This window comes from Hypanus sabinus, chromosome 5 (genome assembly GCF_030144855.1).
Source record: "Hypanus sabinus isolate sHypSab1 chromosome 5, sHypSab1.hap1, whole genome shotgun sequence".
NCBI lineage: Eukaryota > Metazoa > Chordata > Chondrichthyes > Myliobatiformes > Dasyatidae > Hypanus > Hypanus sabinus.
Genome location: NC_082710.1, coordinates 150,916,121 through 150,938,456, shown reverse-complemented (window position 1 = coordinate 150,938,456; position 22,336 = coordinate 150,916,121). Strand labels below are relative to the sequence as shown.

Genomic DNA, 22,336 nt, shown 5'->3' with positions numbered 1-22,336 from the left:
AATAGGCTCCCTAGACGAGCCCTTTAAGCTATCCTGCCAGAGCACCGCTGTAATATTTTCTCTGACAAGCAAAGCAACACCTCCCCCTCTTGTCCCTGCAATTCTATCACATCTGAAGCAACGAAATCCAGGAATATTTAATTGCCAATCACAGCCCTCCTGCAACCATGTTTCACTAATAGCTACAACATTATATTTCCAGGTATCAATCCATGCTCTAAGCTCATCCACCTTTATTACAATGCTTCTAGCATTAAATTAAATGCACTTTAAAATTCTCCACCTCTTCCTCTCTGTTTATCTCTAACGGTACAAAGAAATTCACTGTCTTCTTTTTCTTCCTTCTCCCATATATCTGTTCCTACACTCTGGTTCCCGTACCCCCTCGTACTTTAGGCCTCCCAGGACTCCAACATCGGGAATGAACAACAAACAACAACCATTTACTACTATATGTATGGTAAGAGAAAATTAAAATGGAACCTTAACGGAAATTCACACAAAGCGATGCCTCTCTCGGCCAACACCTGACAGTCCTATGCTCGCCACTGGCCTACTCCCAAAAATGGCTGCTGCGACGGCGGCCTCCCCATATGTCCGTTATGTACTTGTAAACATGTGTCCTTGACTTACCAGAATCCTCGTCGACGTGGCCTGCTCTTGCCACTGTTCAGACCTTCGGAATGACTCTGTACGCCCGTGAAACTTTCCTTTTAAACAAGCTCCGCTGACCTGAGAGAAACCTAGTCGCTGTGGCTTGCTCCTACCACTGAGTGGGCCTTGAGAATAAACAACATAGAAGGTTGGTATACTGAATTTTTCACTTTTCAAGTTCTTCCACTTACCAACTATTCCTTTGCCACTAAACAGCCTTCCTTATTCCATACTGAACATATCCTTCCTGATGCCATCAAAATTGGCCTTTTTTCCCAATTTAGAATATTAACATGAGGACCAAAACCATCCTTTATATAATTACCTTGAAACAAATGACATTATGATCACTGGATGAAAGGTATTCACCTACATAAAATTCTTTCACTTGCTCTGTCTCATTCCCTAATGGGAGATCAAGTATCGCAAACACTCTCATTGGGACTTAACAGAATGAAATTTCAAAGTTCAAAGTAAAACTGATTATCAAAGTAAATACATGTCCTGGGATTTTTTTTTCTGCGGACAGACTTAGCAAATCTATAGAACAATAATGTAAACAGGATCTGTAAACTGTAAACATTAGAAACTGTAAACTATAAAGAAATGTTGCAAATACGGATAATAAATAAATAGCAATAGATGGTAGATAGATACTTCATAGATCCCAAAGGAAATTATAGTATCACAGAGGGCATTATAAGTTCACATATAAACAATACTAGAGGAAAAGTAAGAAGAATAAATAAAAAATAAGTTACCTTAAACAGTCTAACAGGAGGAGTCACCATTCCCCCGGCTAGTGATTGACTCATTACAGAGCGTTATAGCCGAGGTTAAGAACAGCCTCATAGAGCGCTCTTTGGAGCAGTGCACTTCTCTTAATCTATTACTGAAAGTGATCCTCTGTTCAGCCAAGATGTCATACAAAGAGCGAGAAACATTCTCCAGAATTTCCAGCATTTTTGGTAGAGTCTATTCTACAAGTTCGACAAGTATGAAATAATAAGATTTTTTTAAGTGTAGTTATCGTCTTTTGTTCAGGACCCTGATGGTTGAGGGGTAGCAACTGATGTGAACCTGGTGGTGTGAGAGCTGAGGCACTTTTACCTTTTACCTACCATGTACTATGTATTGTGTTTTGTATAATTGTTTCAGGACATTTGACAAACTCTATCCTATGTAGTCTTTGTATAGTATGGACATTCCAGTCAATATGTGTAAAGTTAAAATCCCCTTACCATCAGCGTCTTATGTTCTTGTAATAGTCTGTATTTCTTTACAATGGATTGTTGGGTGGTCTGTAATGTAACCTCGTTAAAGTGGTCATACCTTTCTTATTTTGCAGTTCCACCCATAAAGCTTCACTACACGAGTTTTCTGTCCTGACTGAGCACTGATGTGACATTTTTTTCCTGACTAACAAAACACCATCCCTCTGCATTAAATCCTTCCCCTTCGATAACGTCTGAAACAAAGGAACCTCGGAACCTCGGTTAATCCTATTCCTCCTGCAACCAACTCTGGCTGATGGATCTTGTCTCTGAGAATGCAAACATGCCGTGTGCTTGAACTTCAGGACGCGTCTAGTAAGGTTCAATGAAAGTCCGGAGATAGTGTTGTCAATTGATTCTGTTGGACGTCACGCTGCAAAAACTGGATACAAAATTATGGATGTTCTAATTAAGTTGTTCAACTTTTTCCTTTAATATTAACGCTGCTAAAGTTGCTGCACGGATGGTGTTACCACACAGTCGGTTTGTCTGTGCTATTGATTTGAATCATTGTAATCATTTTACATGCAAAATTTTGCAACGTACCAGGGGGTTGTTCAGAGTGGAATAAAATTTCCCCAGTCTAGCGTTAGCTGGAAGTTTGAATATTTTTTTCAACTTTTACTCAAAAAAATGTTTATTACACAGGAGTCCAACTGTGCAGCCATGTTTCCTTCTCTCTTAATAACTAATCGCAAGGTTGCCCTGAACTAGTGGAAATACACCAGGCCTTCTCATGCTTCAACCTAGTAGGATAATTCTAGACAGTCCATACGCCCTTGACCTCCCCAAAACAAGAAAAAATGCAATTAATTGGAGTTAAATATTTCTTCGAGAAGATTTTAGCATCACATAAATTGTCAATTACTCAGACGGCGGGAATAGTAATATTCAAGGTTTGTTTTGATGGAAATTCACCAAAGGAGTATGATAGTTGATAAAGAATTATATTGCAGGTGTTCAGCCAAAATATTTTCCTTTTCCTTTAATATTGTCTGCCCTTCCAATGGAAAGACTTTTTTCCATCATATAAATTAAGAATCCAACCATTCAAAGCAGTAAAAATTCAGAGCACGACCTATTTAATTGCCTAAGAAGTTTTGTGTTTTATTTGGAGTATGGGTTCAGTCTGGATGCTTTGTTCCGATTTAGTGCTGGGCTGGGACAAGAATTTCACTCCAAATTGGTTAAGGAGCGGTACAAGCGTTTTTTTTTCTCTTCAGAATCTGATTAATATTTATTAGCACTGACTTCTGTGACGTCATTTTCGGCGGCAGAAGTTCTACATAAAGACATACAAGTCTGCAAATTAGATAAGAAATTAATAGGCCGAAAATAAAAAGAATACAAGGTAGTGCTCATGGGCCCAAGATGTTTCTGAAAGCTGATGACAGAGGAGTATAATCTGTTCCTGAAATGTTGTACATTGGCAGGAAAAAGCTCATCAATACACTCATGAAGGTAACCTTTAAGTACGCAGTAATACTGTGAAAATACAGCGCGCTTCGGATTTTGGTGCTGCCGGACCTGTAGATTTTCTTGTCATTGGTGGTATTCTTTGTTATGCCACTCCCGAACACTTATAATTCGCATTTATAGTAGCATGAATTTTTTCAGTGACAAGCATAATTTTAAGTATACGTAAAGGATGTCTGCTCTCTCATAACTCTGCAGGAAAATTGGTACATATTGTGCAATGCTTTACATACACCACCTTTATTGTGTATCTCTATGCTTCGACGCAATGTAAACTCTAGTTCACTGTTTCCGGGTAGTAAAATCGAAACAGAAAGATAATTTAGACGGCTGTGAATAATCTCTGGTGAACCACCCCACGATAATTTTTGTAGAGCTCCGGAACATTCTTTGCCTGCAGATATACTCACTTGAGTTTTTGACAGCTCTAGGATTTGTTCAATGCACGTCGGAAGATAGGAGATCCCAGCATGTGAACTTCAATCAGTCCACTGAGTCGTGGAGTCTGGTCTATGTACTAAAAGCGCGTGACAGGATCACAGACAGACCATTCGGGCCATCGTTAACGATCCATTCATGCTACGGCTGCAGAGTGAAAATTCGTCTAGCAGTGAGTACAAGATTTTTATGGGGTAAAGCGTCGACTGTGTGCAAGGATGGAACTGTTCGTGAAACACTGTTAGCGTGTGACTTCTGATACTGTGGTGTGTTGAGTGTGGCAGTCAGTATTTCTGTGCGGCATCAAGCGGGTTATTGGCTTTAATACATGTTTCTGTTTGTGAGTTAGTGGTACAAATATACCCTTTTCTGGTTTATTAAGCAATGCTAAACTCTCCATAGAAAAATGCAGTCCATAGTCACCAGTGCTCATATCTATGTATTGTTTAATATTAGAATAATGTTCCAAGTAGTAAATTTACCAAGAACGGTATAAGAAATAAATGTGTAAAGTAATGGGATGGTCTTCAGAGCGAAGTTATATGGGCAGGGAATCAGAGTATAAACGACTGATTCGCGTCAATTACACCAGAACAACATAAATCCTTGCAAAGAACACCATATTGGTCAAACCACCCATGAGAGAACAAAATCCCACACATTATGTAATCTCATATGATTCTTCTTCCAAAGATCCCTTTCATCTCAGCGGGTTTATAATAAAGCACATTATACTGCCGAAACACATCTTTTTAAAAGCGGCTTATAATCGCTTTACTTAATACCCAATAAACTGGAATGTCAACCCGTCTGGAACCTCCTGTCCCAGGGGTGACGAATATTCTGAATTGTGCTACAATTTAGACCCACATGGCATATCCGATGAACTTCCAGTCTTCCGAGGCAGTAGCGAATAAAATGCTGGGAATAACAGGAAGTTCCCCAAAATCATATCGCACCAACTTCCACCCTCCCGCACCCGCCCCGCACCCCCCCCCCCGTGTGCTCAGACCGATTATACAGTTCTGAACACTTTAATCTAAAATTCATATCATCTCGCAGCAGTTAGTGTCATAAAGCATACTGAAACGCAATCCCCTACTGACGGAAGCAGTTGCTGCTTCATTCCATCTCTCAAGAGCAGAAGCAGTTAAGTTCAAAGAGCTAAAGACAGAGATACGTCCTACACTTGGCAAGCATTAGACTCCTTCGTTGTACAGTATAGCCGCCCGGTAAGCAAATAATCGAATGTTACAAAATAAATTGCTATATCCGGGCATAAAGAGACAGTGTAAGGATTTAGGGAATCTTTTGTTTAGAAGAAATAACTATGTGCATTTGCTTCTAACTGTGAGCTCTAATTTTATATATTTTATCAATTATTTTTTTTAATGTTGCTGTCATGTTGTTTTCCCTATCAAAACATCTGCCAGTTACATTATTGTCTAACTGGTGGATAGCTTGGGTATGTATTTGAAGGTTCGGACAGGTGTCAGGACAGGTTTCTGAAGACAGGACAGGTGTTATCGGAAGATTGTTGCAAGCAGCGCTGCGCAGTGACGTTGCAGAAGTGGGTCGGGTTTATCATGTGATCCGAGTACACCGGGCAGCCAGTGTTTGTAATGGATTCATTAGCTGCCTGACGCTGCAGCCATTAACTTAACTCCCTAATTCTGGCCACAGTTCCATTGAAAAGGATCTGATTGAATCTGTGTCTCTAAGATCGTTCACACCAGAATGCAAGGCTGTAAACAACAATCGCCGAGGCCAAATTATGATGGAAAACTCAGTGAACCAATTTCACTGCTGCCAACACAGTAATTAAATGATACATAATGGCAGAGTCCATTCGACCTGCCATGTCCATGCTGCCCCTCGTGTAACTGTACTTAACCTACATTCCATCCCTTTATGTGGGAAATATTCAAATGCTCATTTAAAAGTTCTTAGTGTCTGTGCCTCTACTCCTTCCCACGGTGAGTTCCAGATTTCAAGCATCTTGCATAATTCCTTTCTGAACTTCATGTCCTTCATCATAAATATATTCATCTATACCTTTAGGAAAGTTCTCATAACCCCAACTATGCTTCTCAATATATGTATATCATTTCAATCCATCTCCACCCTCTCCGAGTCTCTTTCATTCCAAGGAATACAGACACAGTCTAGTTCGAGCTCGTAGGACTAGATGTTTCAATCCTATCTCGGGTCATAGCATAGAGATCTTCAGTTAGGGCTTATTGGGTTTCCCAGGGGCCATCAGGTGGTCCTTAGATGTTTCGTCAGTTTAAGCCCACTACATCTGCAGAGGGCTCAACAGTGCGACCCGGCATCCCAGGCGTGCCCCCTTCACATCTGGCTTCCCATGGATCATTTTAGGGTGCAGCTGCTGTCACTCGTCTTCAACCATAGCCAGTGGCTGCTTCACTCGGCTACTTCCGAGAGTGCAATTGAAGCTTGCTGCTGGCCCTGGTCTCGGACTCCCAATCCCTTCAACAATCTGACCATGGAAAGAGCCACAAATCCTCTGCAGCCAACCTCTACTAGGAAATCTGCACCTTCCATCCACACCAACTCAACATATGTTACATGGTTCCGCTCATATGCCTCACAGACTACATCTTCCCAGGGCACTGTGAGCTGCAAGATTACTACAGCCTTTAGATTGCTGGACCACAAGAGCAAATCTGGTCTGAGGATGGTTGTGAGTATCTCCGGGGGAAGTATTAGCTTTTTGACGAGGTCGGCAGCCATTTTCCATTCGCAAGCAGGCTCCAGTATGCCTGATGCCAACCATGTCATTGAAGGTGGCACTGCCTGTCCTTGTCAGACAAAGGGGATGGTGGTTCTTCCAGTCACATGGGGCTTAGAGTCGTTATTCAGCCTTTGCTTCTCCGTATGTGATGCCAAACATATGAGGACCTGGCTGTGCCTCCATGTGTATCTTCCTTGAATAAGGTTTACTTTTCAAGATGAGAAGATGTGCTTGAGGTTTGCTGTTCTCTCACAGCCTAGACAAGTTGGGTCTCCACTGAGCCACTAGTTCAGATTTTTGAGAGTTGGGAGAACAGCTTTTATAAGGGAGCTAATCTTTCTGTCTTACTGTTCCCATTTCTTTCCAGATGAAGTTTCTTTTCTCAGTGTTTCCCACCTTGTCCACATGCCCCTGTTTTGCCTGAGACACTGCTCTTGTATACCTCATCTGCTCCTCACTGTACTTCCTCCACCACCATAGTCACCTTTAGCAACAGAGCCTATTTGAGCTTGTGCCAAAGCCCCTTCTTCCAGACTGCACCTGACACACAATGTTCTGCAAACTTGAGTGCAGCTTTCCCCTGTTTACTGATGCTGCTGGACATCACTTTCTCCTTGTTAATGTCCTGGGTGCAGTATCCTGGACAGCACTGTCATGAGATTTTGAGGGCATCATCTCAAGCCTCAACTCGGCATCATTCAACTCAATAGACAATAGATACAGGAGTAGGCCATTCGGCCCCTCAAGCCAGCGCTGCCGTTCTATGTGATCATGGCAGATCATCTATAACCAGTACCCCGTTCCTGCTTTCTCCCCATATCCCTTGACTCTGCTATCTTTAAGTGCTCTATCTAATTCTTTCTTGAAAGCATCCAGAGAATTGGCCTTCACTGCCTTCTGAGGCAGAGCATTCCATAGATCCACAACTCTCTGGGAGAAAAAGTTTACCTGAACTCCGTTCTGAGTGGCCTACCCTTTATTCTTAAACTGTGGCCTCTGGTTCTGGACCTCCTCAACATCGGGAACATGTTTCCTGTCTCTAGGATGTCCAATCCCTTAATAATCTTATATGCTTTAATCAGATACCCATTCATCCTTCTAATTTCCAGTGTATGCAAGCCCAGTCACTCCAATCTTTCAACGTATGACAGTCCCGCCATCCCAGGAATCAACCTTGTGAACCCACGCTGCACTCCTTCAATAGCAAGAATGTCCTTCCTCAAATCTGGGACCAAAACTGAACACAATACTCCAGGTGTTGTCTCACCAGGGCCCAACTGCGGAAGGACCTTTGCTCCTATACTCAACTCCCCTTGTTATGAAGGCCAACATGCCATTAGATTTCTTCCCTGCCTGCTGTATTTGCATGCTTACTTTCAGTGACTGATGAACAAGGACACCTAGATCTCATTGTACTTTCCCTTTTCCTAACTTGACACCATTCAGATAGTAATTTGCTTCACTGTTCTTGCCACCAAAGTGGATATCCTCACATTTATTCACATTAAACTGCATCTGCCATGCATCTGCCCACTCACCCAACCTGTCCAAATCACCCTGCATTCTCCTAACATTCTCCTCATATTTCACACTGCAACCCAGCCTTGTGTCATCTGCAAATTTGCTACTGTTACTTTTATTCCCTTCATCTAAATCATTAATGTATATTGTAAATAGCCGCAATCCCACCACCAAGCCTTGTGGTACCCCACTAGTCACGGCCTGCCATTCTGAAAAGGACCCATTAAACCCTACTCTTTGTTCCCTGTCTGCCAACCAATTTTCTATCCATGTTAGTACCCTACTCCCAATACCATGTGCTCTAATTTTGCCCACTAATCTCCTATATGGGACCTTATTAAAAGCTTTCTGAAAGCCCAGGAACACTACAGGTATGGGCTCTCATTTGTCCATTTTCCTAGTTACATCCTCAAAAAATTCCAGAAGATTAGTCAAGCATGATTTCCCCTTTGTAAATCCTGTTACTGCTATCCAAATGTGCCACTATTTCATCTCTTATAATTGACTCCAGCATCTTCCCCACCACTGCGGTCAGACTAACTGGTCTATAATTCCCTGTTTTCTCTCTCCCTCCTTTCTTAATATAGTGGGATAACATTAGCTATCCTCCAATCCTCAGGATCTTATCCTGAATCTACAGAACATTGGAAAATGATTACCAATGCATCCACGATTTCTAGAGCCACCTCCTTGAGTACCCTGAGATGCCGATTTATCAGCCTTCAGTCCCATCAGGCTAATATTCAGTAAGCCCAATGACAGGCAACTCCAGAGCTCCTTTTCCATACAGGTCGATGTTACTTTGCGATCTAGGTAGGCCCATTCACTTTGTAATGAAGGATTTAACTGTCCTCTCCAGTTTTTCAACAAAAGTGATTGGGACTTCATACAGAGTCAGTGGCCACAACTGCCAAAGGAGCAAACCAAACTGAAGGCAACAAAGCTTGAGGTTTCCGGGCATTAAGGTCTTATCAATGTCTTTAAGCCCTTTGATGATTTCTTCTCTCAGCAGTTTAATTTGATTTGTATCACTGAGGTTTACATCGTACCAATATCTAAAGCTTTTAATAGGCATTATGTTCCCATCCACATGGAACTTATAGTTGACCAGCCTTCCCTTAATTGTAGAAATGCTCCTAGACTGCTTTGTTTTAATCATCATTGGGGCCCATTCCCAAGCAACTGTTTGATACATGCTATGGTCTTTGCCCAGATTGGTTGTAAGCATAGTTCTAACTTCAGTTGTTCTCCTCCTATTACCCATTTGGAAGCTCTAATGCTTATTACCCTTGCCATGGTACAGGTCAGCAGAGAGATGGTGCAACCTGTATTATGCCTATTTCAACAGGCTACCAGGCTGTGCTGTACCCTATGGTTATCAATGAGAACTGGAGATCTCTAAGGTAGGCTTTGACCAGGGTTGTATCACATTCTGGTCCACAGAAGAATTCAAATGAACACTATAGGAGGATATGTGAGACTGACCCAAAGGCATTTAGCTAGGTCCAAATACAAGACATGGACATCCCTTCTTTCTCTTTTAGTAGTTTGTATTAGACTTGTCATAGATGAACGTTCATACTCCTTATAAGCAGCCACCCTAGGCTGTCAGGCAACATGCCTAGCTCTTCAATAACTGCCTGCAATTTTTTGTAAACTTCCAAACTGCTTACAACAGCATATATTTATGTATCATCTGCATACAAACTAAACATCATGTCCAAATCATTTATATAAAATTGAAACAAAACTTCCCATTACTGAACTGTGTGGCACTTTGTTCCTGACTTATGTTTGTGAACATTTTCTCATTGAGCAATAGCATTGCTGCTATTTATGTGCAGAGCAGAAGCAATAGTGGAATAATAGGATTCAAACATTTTTACAGAGTCACGTTAGCCATGGTACACATTGGGAAACAGAGAGTGGGAGTGATGAACCAGGTTTGCTGATGCAAAAGCATGCCCAAATGAAAAATCCAAGCAAAAGTTAAGGAGCCATCCATGGATAGGAGGCCTAATCAATTCCAAGTGTGATCAGTGGACCTCATGCACATTTTCTTCATTCTTGCAATCAATCTGGTACAGCTCAGCCACATTAGCAATTGTCTAGTCATTGAGAACCTCACCTGGGGCCAGAGATTAAACAAAACCTTCAGCAATACCTTCACAAACCTGGATTAGGTTCAAGTCTGTAGTGAGGAAGGAAAATGCAATGTTAGAATTTATTTCAAGAACATAAAAACAAGGATGTAATGTTGAGACTTAATAGAACACAGCTGAGGCATCACTTGGAGTATTGTGATCAGGTTTGAGCCCTTTATCTTAGAAGGAGTGTGCTGAAACCAGAGAGTGTTCAAAGGAAGTTCATGAAAAAGACTTGAGAATTGAATGGCTTGCTATATGAAGAGTGTTTAATGGCTCTGCACCTGAATTTTCCATAGCAGGAGAGGAGGAGGAATTTCCAGAATGAGGGGTGGTCTCATTGAAACCCTTCAAGTGGTGAAAAACCTTGATAGAGAGATTGTGGGAAGGATTTTTTGTATGGTGGGATAGTCTAGCACCAGAGGACACAGCCTTAGAAATGAGAGGAATCCTTTTAATAATGGAGATGAGAAGGAATGGAGATGGCTTCTTTAGCCAGAGTAGTGAATCTGTATAATTCTTGGCCACAGGCAGATGTGGAGGCCATGAATTTATGTTTACTTACTGCTGAGGTTGATGGATTCATGACTGGTCAGAGAATGAAGGGACACAGAGAGTAGTCAGATTGGGGCTCTGAGGAATATTGGATCTGCCATAATGTAATGGCAAAGCAAGTTCAATGAGCCAAATGGCATTATACTGTTCCTATATTTTATGGTCTTATGAACTTAAGCAGCAGGGTTGCACTCAAGTACCACATTGGTAAACCCTGTTAACTGAATTCCGCATTTTATATTTTATGTCTTCCATTTCAGGTATTGGTGTTTGCTGAGTCTCCAGCTCCTGCTGCAGTGATGAACGAGGTCATTCAATTGGCTACCCTGGGCCGTCCTTTTCAATTGGGAATGCTGTATGACTGCCGGTCAGACACTTTGATCCCAGGTATTGCTATACCGTCACATGACTCACTACTGATCCGTGCAACATGTTAAATTCAGTTGAAATGAGCAGTCAACGTTTTGGGCAGAGATCCTTTGTCAGGACTGAAGAAGAAGGGGGTAGGAGCCCTATAAAGATGGGGGGAGGAGGAAGTTGCAGTAATACTAACCCTAACCTCACCATCAATACTGCAAACAAAGGTGGTGCCGTAGTAGTCTGGTGGATTGACCTCTACCTCTACTGAGGCCAAATGACAGCGCTCTGACACCTCCTCTTACTTACCCCTGGAACAGGATCCCACCAAAAAACATCAAACCATTGTCTCCCGTACCATCACTGCCCTTATCAACTCTGGAGACCTTCCATCCTCAGCCAAAAATTCATAATTCCCACACCCCGCACTGCTCGGTTTTACCTCCTCCCCAAGATCCACAAGCCTGACTGTCCTGGTAGGCCTATAGTTCCAGCCTGCTCCTGTCTAATCAAACTTGTATCTGCCTACCTGGACTCCATTTTGTCACTCATAGTTCAGTCCCTCCCCACCTACATCCAAGATACATCACATGCCCTCCACCCTTCAATAACTTCCAGTTCCCCGGTCCCTACTGCTTCACTTTCATCATCGATGTCCAATCCTTATACACTTCAATTCTCCATCAAGAAGGCCTCAATGCTCTCTGCTACATTCTGGAAAATAGACCTCATCAGTTCCCCAACAGCACCACACTCCTCCAGTTGACCAAACTGGTACTCATACTTAATAACTTCTCTTTCAGCTCTTCCCACTTTCTTCAGACCAAGGGTGTAGCTATGGGCACTCGCATGGGCACCAGCTATATCATTCTTTTCGTAGGTTATGTGGAACAGTCTATGCTCCAAATCTATATTGGTACTTCTCCACAACTTTTCCTTTGCTACATTGACGACTACATTCATGCTGCTTCCTGCACCCATGCTGAGGTAATCAATTTCATCGACTTTGCCTTTAACTTTCACCCAGCCCTCAAATTCACTTGGTCCATCTCAGACACTTCTTTCCCCTTCCTTGATCTCTCGGTCTCCATCTCTGGAGACAGATTGTCCAACGACATCTTCTATCAACGCACTGACTCCCATAACTACCTTGATTATACTTCTTCCCACCCTGCCAAATGCAAAAATGCTATTGCCTATTCCCAGTTCCTTCACCTCCACCGCATCTGCTCCCATTCTCAAATGTCCTCTTTCTTTAAGAATCGTTGTTTCCCTTCTGCCATCATCAATGATGCCCTCAACCACATCTCCTCCATTTCCCACACTTTGGCCCTCACCCCATCATCCCGCCAGCGCAACAGGGACCGTGTTCCCCTTGTCCTCACCTACCATCCCTCCAGCCTCTGGATCCAGCATATTATCCTCCGCAATTTCCGCCAACTTCAACAGGACCTCACCACTAAACACAGCTTTTCCTCTCTATCCCTCTCTGCTTTTTACAGGGTTCATTCCATCCATGACTGCCTGGTCCACAAGTCCCTTCCTACCGATCTCCCACCTGGTACTTATCCCTGCAGGTGTAACTGTTATACCTGTCCCTGAAGCTCCTCTCTTACCACTATTCAGGGCCCCAAATGTCCTTACTGGTGAGGCAACACTTCACTTGTGAGTCTGGCGGGGTAATCTATTGCATCCGGTGCTCCTGGTGCGGCCTCCTCTACATCAGCGAGACCCGACGCACCTCCACTCTGTCTGCCACAAGATACTGGATCTCCCGGTTGCCACCCACTTCAACTCTCCTTCATATTCACATTTGGATACGTCCATAGATGGCCTCCTCTACATGTCCATACATGTCCATGATGAGGCCAAACTCAGGTTGGAGGAGCAACACCTCATATACCGTCTGGCTAGTCTCCAGCCCCTTGGTATGAACATCGAATTCTCCAACTTCTCCAACTTCCAGTAATTCCTTTCCTTTTCCTTCCCCTATTACACTTTAATTCTGCCTCCTCTTCTAGCTGCCTATCACCTCTCTCATGATTCTGCCTTCTTCTTGTACCCATAGTGCTTTTCCCTTACATTCCTTCTTCAACTCTACAGCCTATCCCCTCCCGGCTTCCCCTCTCACAACCCTTGAACCTTCTTCTGATAGTTTTTTCACCTGCACCTTCCCCCTCCCCCCACCTTCTTTATAGGGCCCCTGCCCCCTCCTTCTTCAGTCCTGACGAAGGGTCTCGGCCCAAAAAGTTGACTACTCATTTCAGCGGGTGCTGCCCGACCTGCTGAGTTCATCCATCTTGTTTGTATGTTTTGATTTGACCACAGCATCGGCAGTGTTCTTTATGTTAAATTCAGGTTACCTATCTCAAGGAAAGACCAGTACTTTGTAAGTTTCAAAGTAATTATGCAAAGTGGCCAGGATTGTTTGGGAATTAAGCTCCTGAGATGCACTCAGACCAATTTCTGTTTCAACATCTCGTTTTTTTTAAATTACGGCAATCCATATGTTGTTGATATTACCAAACTCAGATCAAGCGTTGACTGGAGTGGTATATTTGCAGGGAAAGGCAATGATAGAGAGTGGGTGGCTTTTAAAAGTGAGTTTTGAGAGTTAATAATCTGTGCGCTCTTGTTAGATTGAAGGCCAAAGGTGGAAATATGAGGGAATAATCATTAATGAGCTGTATTAGGGCTCTTGTCAGGAAAACGATGGAGACATGGGCCAGGTTTAGGCAGTTGGGATCATTTGAATCTGAGAAGCAATTTGTGGTTGTTAGAATGGACTTAAGCATATCGGAAGGATAAATGGTGTTGGTGGAGGTCATGAGATAGCTTTGGTAGAGAAAATTTAAGAGAAATGAAGGAGATGGAGATTTTCAAAGTATATTAATTGAAGTGAACAAGTGGAGAGAGAATATCGTCCCTCACACAATAAATTGGACATCTACAGGAGGTGGGCTAGACACTCACTGCTGACTTCTTTCTGTTTCCATCCTGTGTATGGACAGCGTGACTTCACACCTTAAAATAATCAATGAGGACAAGTAGGGATTATTTGCCTTGTTTTTCCAGTGATATTAAATCCCATTAAGTATATGGTAGATAAATTTGCATGTCTTTATCAGGGACACAGTTGAACACAGTAGAAAGCTAAAAACCGAGCAACAGGATCCCTGTATGAGCTATAGTTATCCTCATTAGTGAAATGTGAAATTATAGAAGACTGGAGGATGATTATTCCTAAAATTTTATTTAATAATGGTGAAAAATAAAACGAATTGGGAACTCTATACCAGAAAGCCTAATATCCATGTTAAATAAGTTTATAGGGGTGATTCCCATAAATAACATACAAAGGCTTTTTAAAGACAGAAACTGATTACAGATTGTCAGCATGAGCTTACATGATGAAGTCTATGCATCCATGATTTCAGATTTCTGAATTTCCATGTGGTTTTTGAGGAAGTAACCAAGATACTTGTGAGGGTATGGAGGTATACATGGTCTATATGAACATCAGTAGGCCTTAGAGAAAGTTTCACATTGTAGGCTGCTTTGGAAATTGACATTGTGTGGTATTTGGGAAAACTGCCTAATTGGAGACATGAGTCACTAATAGCCAAGAGAGAGGGGTGATGGGAAAAGGTTGCTGTTTCCAGAATAGAGGCCCTTGACTAGTGGTGTTTCCCATGGTTTGATGATATGCCTTTTGCAATTTGTCATATGAATTAATTAAAATTCAAATAATAGGAAAAATAAATGGTATTGTTGACAGATTATCAGAATTTACAGTGGGATTTTGATTAAGTTCTATGGGTAAATACACTGAGAAATGGCCAAAAGAAGATTAATTCATATTATACAAATATGTTGCACTCTAGGAAGTCAAGTGGGTGTACAATACTGTGCAAAAGTGTCAGGCACATAGTATACAGTGTAGTGAAACACTGCCTTCATTAATTAGATCACTGAGTACAGTAGGACTGGTATTATGTTGCCAGTGTACAAGAATGTCAGAGCTGGAATATTCAGTTTCAATAACCATGTCATAGTTAAAACATAATTAAGCTGGAAAGATGACAGAGGAGGTTTACAAGAATGAGGCGGGGGTCTCAAGCAACTAAATTATGGGAAGGAGCTGAACTGAGTGGGACATTTTTCACTGTACTGTAAGAGAATGAGGGGTGCAGACATACAGGTCAAAATCTTGAGAGACATGGATGCGTGAATGTGCAAAAGCTGTTTCCCAGGTTTGCAGAGTCCATATATACAGAATTTATGTTTAAAATCAGAGGGGACATTCAATGGATATCTGAAGAGCTTTCTTTCATCCCAATAGTGGTTAGTATATGGAATGAACTACCAAAGGAAGTGGGTGAGACAGATAGATCAACAGCAATATTCAGCCATCAGCATAAATAGGGAAAAGATTGTTTGGCTATAGGACAAATGCAGGCAAAGAGGAATCGAGATCATCATGAATCAACTGAACAACAGAATCTGACTCTGAGCTTGATGAATCAATGCACCTATAACTATGTTATCACATACATTGACTGAGAGCAGGAACTTGCAGATAACTGTCCATTTTCTAAGTGTGAGTCAGTGGGTGTCATCCTAATAAAAGTAAGCGTTGATCTCATTGTTCACATAATGGATAAAATCCAAGTCAGCAAGGCAACAAATATTGGAGGCTGGATAATATGAAGTCTATTACACACAAAGGAGACTGAAAGCAGGGTTGGGAGTGGAGCCCTTCAAGAGAACCTAAAGTGTTGTAGGCTGTGCATTTGAAAATGTAATTAGCATGTCAAAGAGAAGGCACTTTACACAAAGTAGATAATGGGAGGGAAACTATGGAAACTTCAGGGACAAGAAGCACAGTAGATTATTGCAATCTGAGTCTACATGCCAAGCATTCCTTTCCTTCCATAAAGACTGCAAAATTTGTGAATTCCTGTAGTATTTTTATTTTGTGCCCAACGAAGTAGCCACTTTAGGAAGGACAGACTTTTCTAAGAAGGACATAGCTGTTGAAATCATTAATTGTGATGGTGGCATATCAGGTAAATTTATCATTAGAAAGGATACGTTTCTGGACATATAGGTCAATAAATCTCTGGGGCATGATGATGTATTCTGAGGCTAGTGAGATGATAGGGCCCAAAGTTTTGTAACTCTTCACTAAAAACATTTGCTGTGTCAACCTACAATGATCAATTAGCATCTTTGGAAACAGAACACATTTATATTTCAATTCAGGTATCATTTTTAACTGAGGAATGAAGAATACAATTTAATAACAAAGAAGGATGGGGCATATTGAAGACACAAAAGGAAATACCTCTAATACGGAGAGGGCCTGAGGTCTGATATAGCTGTCAGATGTTTATATTGCTGATAGGGCAAGTCTCATCTTCTCCACTGTAGTCAAATACCAGCAGCAACTCTAGATAGTCCCCAGTGGCAATTTCCTGGGGCCAACCAATTTCAATCCCTATTTGAATGGTTTGCCTTCCTTTATAACATCAAAATTACAAAGGTTTATGGATGCTTCAAAAATGTTTTATTCCATTTTTGACATGTCACTACATGATTTGCTGATGATACTGCAATGGTGGGGCTCATCAGCAAAAATGATGAAACAATGTACAAGGAGGAGGTCAAACACCTAGAGAGCTGGTGCAGTGACAACAATTTGATTCTTCATGTCACCAAAACCAAGGAGATGATCGTTGATTTCAGACGGTCTCAGCCTGAGCACACACCCCTCAGCATCAGTGGCTCCGCAGTGGAGAGAGTGGAAAACATCAAGTTCCTTGGGGTGCAGATCTCGGACAATCTCACTGAGATTATGAAATAGGCCCATCGGAGATTGCACTTTCTGATGAAACTTAAACAAACATCACTCGCCACTAGCATCTTATCTACATTCTACAGAGGCGTGGTTGAGAGTGTGCTGACCTTTTGCATCACAACCTGGTATTCCAGCCGCAGTGCTGCTGACAAAAAAGCCTTGCAGAGGGTCGTTAGGGGAGTAGAGAAGGTTATTGGGGTCTCCCTAACTTCTGTCCAAAACCTCTTTCAGAGTTGATGCCTCAATAGGACACGGTACATCATTAAAGACCCCTCACACTCTCTCCATAAACTGTTTGTCCTTCTGCCATCAGGCAAACGTTACAGGAACATCAAAACAAAAATCACAAGACTGCTAAACAGCTTCCTCCCACAGGCAGTCAGACTACTCAATAGCTGCTCTACCTGCCTCTGCTTTGGACACTTTTAACTTGCACTGGGCACTTATAATTTGATTTTAACCGACATGTGGCTGTTGTGTTTTACTATTTATTGTTGTGTTTACTATTTATTGCTGCATTTGTTATGTTATTATTGCACTTGTCCCTGGGAAACACTGTCTCATTTTTGCCCTGCAGAGCTGATGTATGGTTGGAATGACAATAAGGTTTTTGAATCTTGATGCAACTCATTTCTGAATGCAACAGAACCTGCCAGAAGTCAGTCAAGGAATAATTGTAAAGAGTGGAAAATATTTAAGTTTAGAAAGTGGTTGGTTAGCAGATATCGCAATGAGGTCACCACTGGACTAATTAGTTAAGTTAATTAACATGATATACTTTCAGTCAAAAACACAACCTGTACAGAAAATGGTTACAACGAATTAATATTAATGTTAATTAATCTTACACAAATTACTGCTTTTAACATGCATTCTTATTCCTGATTTGCTCTGTAGGTGTCACCTTGTGGGACTTAGAGACACTTAAACAAAACCTTAACAGTAGTGATCAGCCCAGCACTGAATTTGAAGTCATCACTTCAGACTCCATAGAAGAGAAAGCCAATGCACTCAACATGACAGGATCATTGAAAGCCAGTTTCCTGAGTGGATTAGTGGAACTGAAAGGTTCTGCAAAATATCTCAATGACACAAAGAAATCCAAGCAACAGGCCCGAGTTGCCCTTCTGTACAAAACAACAACAAGGTTTGAACAACTGACAATGAATCACTTAGGGAAACAAAATATTACCTACCCAAGTGTCTTTGAAGATGAGTCTGCAACACATGTTGTTACAGCAGTGTTGTATGGAGCCCAAGCTTTCTTTGTGTTTGATCAAACATATTCTTCACCAGATGACTTGCCAGCCATTGAGTATAACATGGGGACATTGATTAAATGTCTCCCCAAGTTTTCACTTCAGGGTGAAATGACAAAAGAACAAAAACATTGTGTTGAGAAATTTAGCTGCAAATTTTATGGGGATTTCTCACTGAAGAACAATCCCACTACATTCCAAGATGCCATCAATATTTATGCAAGCCTCCCAAGCTTACTGGGATCAGGTGGAAAGCATTCGGTACCAATTATTGTCTGGCTCCATCCTCTCAAGAATCTGGATTCAAAAGCTGCTCAACTGGTGAGAGAGATAAATGTGCAATTGGTCAATCAATGTCAACGTGTCCTGGAACAGCTCAGTGATGCTGTGATGAGATGCAATGATATGATGAATAACAGTGTCGCCATTCAATTCCCTGACATTAGCAAAAGGATACTGCAATTCCAGGAAATGTGCCTTGAATACAAAATGGTTTTCCAGAGAAGTTTAGCAAGAGTTGTGCCATCTATCCGTGGAGGTAGGAAGGAAGAAATGATACTGCAGGATATACTGAAGAACATGAAACACTCTCCATTCAGTCACCAGTCACTAATCACATGGTTGGATGGCAAGGAACAGGAGATGATGGTGATGAAGTTTTACCTCAGGATATTGGAAGGTATTCCTATTGTTAAATCAGTGACTGATTTGAATGAAGAATTAATGAATCCAGCAATAGACTATGTTGTCTGCTTCACATTTACAACAGTACATCAGGAGGATCTATTTCTGTTAGAGGCAATTAAGTACCTCCAAACTCAGACAGCACATAAAATACAGACACCTGTTCCTGCTGATGAAGCCTGTACAACACAACAGGTTGAGCAGTGGTTTCATTCACAGACTGTAAGCAGAAAGATGAAAGATAAAGCTCAATTATTCCTTGATTTTGCCACAACAAACAGGACAAGTGAGAATGTAAAATTCCTTATTGCTGCTGTGCAGGATGGCAGCAACATAGGAGCATCTATTTACCTGTATGAAGGAGGGTTTCTAGAGAACAGTTGCTATGAACCTCCATCACAGCCTGAGAGACCAATGGTTAGTGGAATGACACATGACAGTGTGACCCTGCAGTTACACCCACCCAGGTGTGGTGCCGCCGAGATTGTGAGTTACAAGGTAGAATACAAGGGTGCCCAGCAAGAGGAATGGACAACCCTGGAAACACCAGATAAATTCTGCTTGTTTACAATAGGAAGGTTAGAACCACACCAGGAGTATCAATTTCGATACAGAGCAGTAACAAAGGTTGGGGTTAGCAAGGCTAGTGAGTATAACAGTATCATCACAGGTCCTAAAAGCCCTCTGGTGTTCCAGGATTATTCATCAACCGGAACATTACCTTGTGGTGGCCATGAAGTTCAAGTGTCTGCTGAGTGTGCAGAACCAGATTGTAGTGCAGCATGTGATAAATTGTCCAGTGAAATAGGAATTGTAGAAAACAAAATTGCTCCAAAACTATGCAATGAATCTCATATAAGTGCCAAAGGAAACCCTTCCATTTACAAGCTGGAGCTACAGGAAGAGGTATTTTATCAGTCCAAAAAGTACACTAAATTCCGCCTGGGAAATCCCAGCATAAATTGCACAATGAAGACAATTATGTTTCTGGGTGCAACAGGTTCAGGAAAGTCAACCCTCATCAATGGGATGATCAACTACATATTGGGTGTGGAATGGAGAGATAACTTCAGGTTCAAGTTAATATCAGAAGAGACAGGAAAATCCCAGGCTGAAAGTCAGACATCCTATGTCACTGCTTACCAAATATACCATCAGGATGGATTTAAAATTGATCACTCTCTGACCATCATTGATACACCTGGGTTTGGAGATACCAGAGGAATTGAACAAGACCAGTTGATCACTGAGCAAATCCGAGAGTTCTTCACTTCCCCAGGGGGTGTTGATCAGATTGATGCAGTGTGTTTTGTTGCTCAATCCTCCCTGGCTCGCCTGACTCAGACACAGAAATATATCTTTGACTCTATTCTCTCTATTTTTGGGAAAGATATTGCAGAGAACATTCAGATACTGGTGACCTTTGCAGATGGACAACGACCACCTATTCTGGAGGCTTTGAAGGTATCTGACATACCGTGCTGCAAAGATGAACATGGGATCCCAAAATATTTCAAGTTTAACAATTCTGCCATATTTGCTCAGCGACCGCTCTCAGGAAAATCTGCCAATGAGGAGAGCGCCAATGGCAAATGTGATGTGGAAGAAGATAATGATAACTTTGAGGCAATGTTCTGGAAGATGGGAGCTAGCAGTATGAAGAAATTCTTCAGGGCTCTGAACACAATGAAAGCAAGAAGTCTATCTTTAACCAAGGAAGTTTTAAGGGAACGTAAGCAGTTAGAGGCTACAGTGAAAGGACTGAAGTTTCAAATCCAAAACAGGTTGACCAAATCAGTGGAACTCAGGAAGACAAAACAAGTTCTGAACCAATTCGAGAAAACACTGGAAGCAAACAAGGACTTTGAATATGAGGTAGACAATACAGTTCGAAGAAAGAAGAAAACAGATTCGTATAATTACAACTGCAAGAAATGTGAGTTTACTTGCCACAGTCCCTGTAACTCTACAAATGGTTTATTGGCATATATGTGCACAGTAATGGACTGGTGGGGATACTGCAAAGTCTGTCCCCAAAGGTGTAACTATACGAATCACATTAATGAGCAATATAAATTTTATGATGAAATTAAAAAAGAGAAGAGGACATACAATAATATTAAAGAGAAATATGAGAAAGCTTATGGTGAGAAAATGACAGTGACAAAGATCAAAGAGAAACTTGAACATGAGTTAACTGAGGTTCAGGATGAGGAGCAGAAGCTGATTGAACAAATATCCCAGAGCATTAGAAGACTTAATGAAATAGCCCTAAGACCAAGCCCAGTATCTAACATGGCATATATTGAACTTCTGATTCAGTCTGAGAAAGAAGAGGGAAAGCCTGGCTACAAGGATCGAATTGAGGCTCTGCGATCAAGAAAGGACATGGCAGAGTTAGTACAAAAAGTTGCCAAAAAAGAAGAGTCATGAGAGGGCGAGAAGAAAAAGTATGGAAAATGTCCTGGAACATTTTACTAACTTGGGATTCAATTTTGATTTAGATTTGGTTACTCTCAATAGATCACAGAACAATCTTTCAGCTGTTTCCAATATGGAAATAAGATATTTCAGTCAGCCAACAAATATGTTTTAACTCACACTCCTATTCTTCCCTCCTCTGCCAAAAGAATCTAACTCAACAACTCCTTTCATTAATATTACTCTCCAATGTCTAATTGCCTGGCACCACCTAAGTCAATACAGAAGATTCATAGGCACTCCTAGACTGCAACTGATAGCTACTTCCATAATTTCTTCCCATCTAGGACCTGTTACTGAAATCATCATCAGAATAAAGTTGTCTGTTTTCTGTGTTTAGAGGCTGCAATCCTTTCCACCTCAGCCATGATTTCTCATTTTCTCCATGCTGTCAGTAGACATATTTTCCACCAACTACCCAATGACATTAAATCTTTTCCCTTTTCCATGTTTTTCCAGACCACTGATGTATCTAATTTATAGTCTGCTGTAAAGGATGGATGTATTTAATATGAAATGCAGCACAGAAAATTAGAACATATGGAAAATCAGAAGGAAGCCTTTTCCATCTTCTCTCAGTGGATATAAGGAGGGTGTTCAGCCCACAGAAACTACACCAACCTTGATATCAACACAATTAAACCCATTTCCCTCACATTCCTTATAGTCACCTTTCTCTGTCAAAAGCAAATTAGCATGCTAATTTTGCAGTATCTGAAAAAACAATAAATAGCAGATAATTTAAATCTGAAGTAAAAAAGGGGAAATGCTTAAACATTTCATCAGGTCAGGCAGCACCTGTGCAGAGAAAGTACTGATCATATATCAAGTTCAGGAGCTTCACTGGTATATTCAGACTCACTGACAAAACTGGAGTT

At 41.4% G+C, this 22,336-nt stretch overlaps 1 protein-coding gene across 1 annotated transcript; it reads left to right on the top strand.

Moving 5' to 3' along the window:
* The first annotated feature begins 3,943 nt into the window (after window positions 1-3,943).
* On the top strand, window positions 3,944-21,410 carry LOC132394782 (uncharacterized). The gene is made up of 3 exons (XM_059971190.1): window positions 3,944-4,014; window positions 11,078-11,204; window positions 17,932-21,410. The coding sequence occupies exons 2-3, from the start codon at window positions 11,117-11,119 to the stop codon at window positions 21,408-21,410; spliced, it is 3,567 nt and encodes a 1,188-aa protein (XP_059827173.1). The 5' UTR covers window positions 3,944-4,014; window positions 11,078-11,116.
* Window positions 21,411-22,336: the final 926 nt, after the last annotated feature.

Excerpts from the sequence above, each read along its gene's own strand:
- LOC132394782 (XM_059971190.1), top strand. The coding sequence starts at position 11,117 with ATGAACGAGGTCATTCAATTGGCTACCCTGGGCCGTCCTTTTCAATTG. Across the intron at positions 11,205-17,931 it reads GTCAGACACTTTGATCCCAG|GTGTCACCTTGTGGGACTTA; the intron begins GTATTGCTATAC and ends TTTGCTCTGTAG.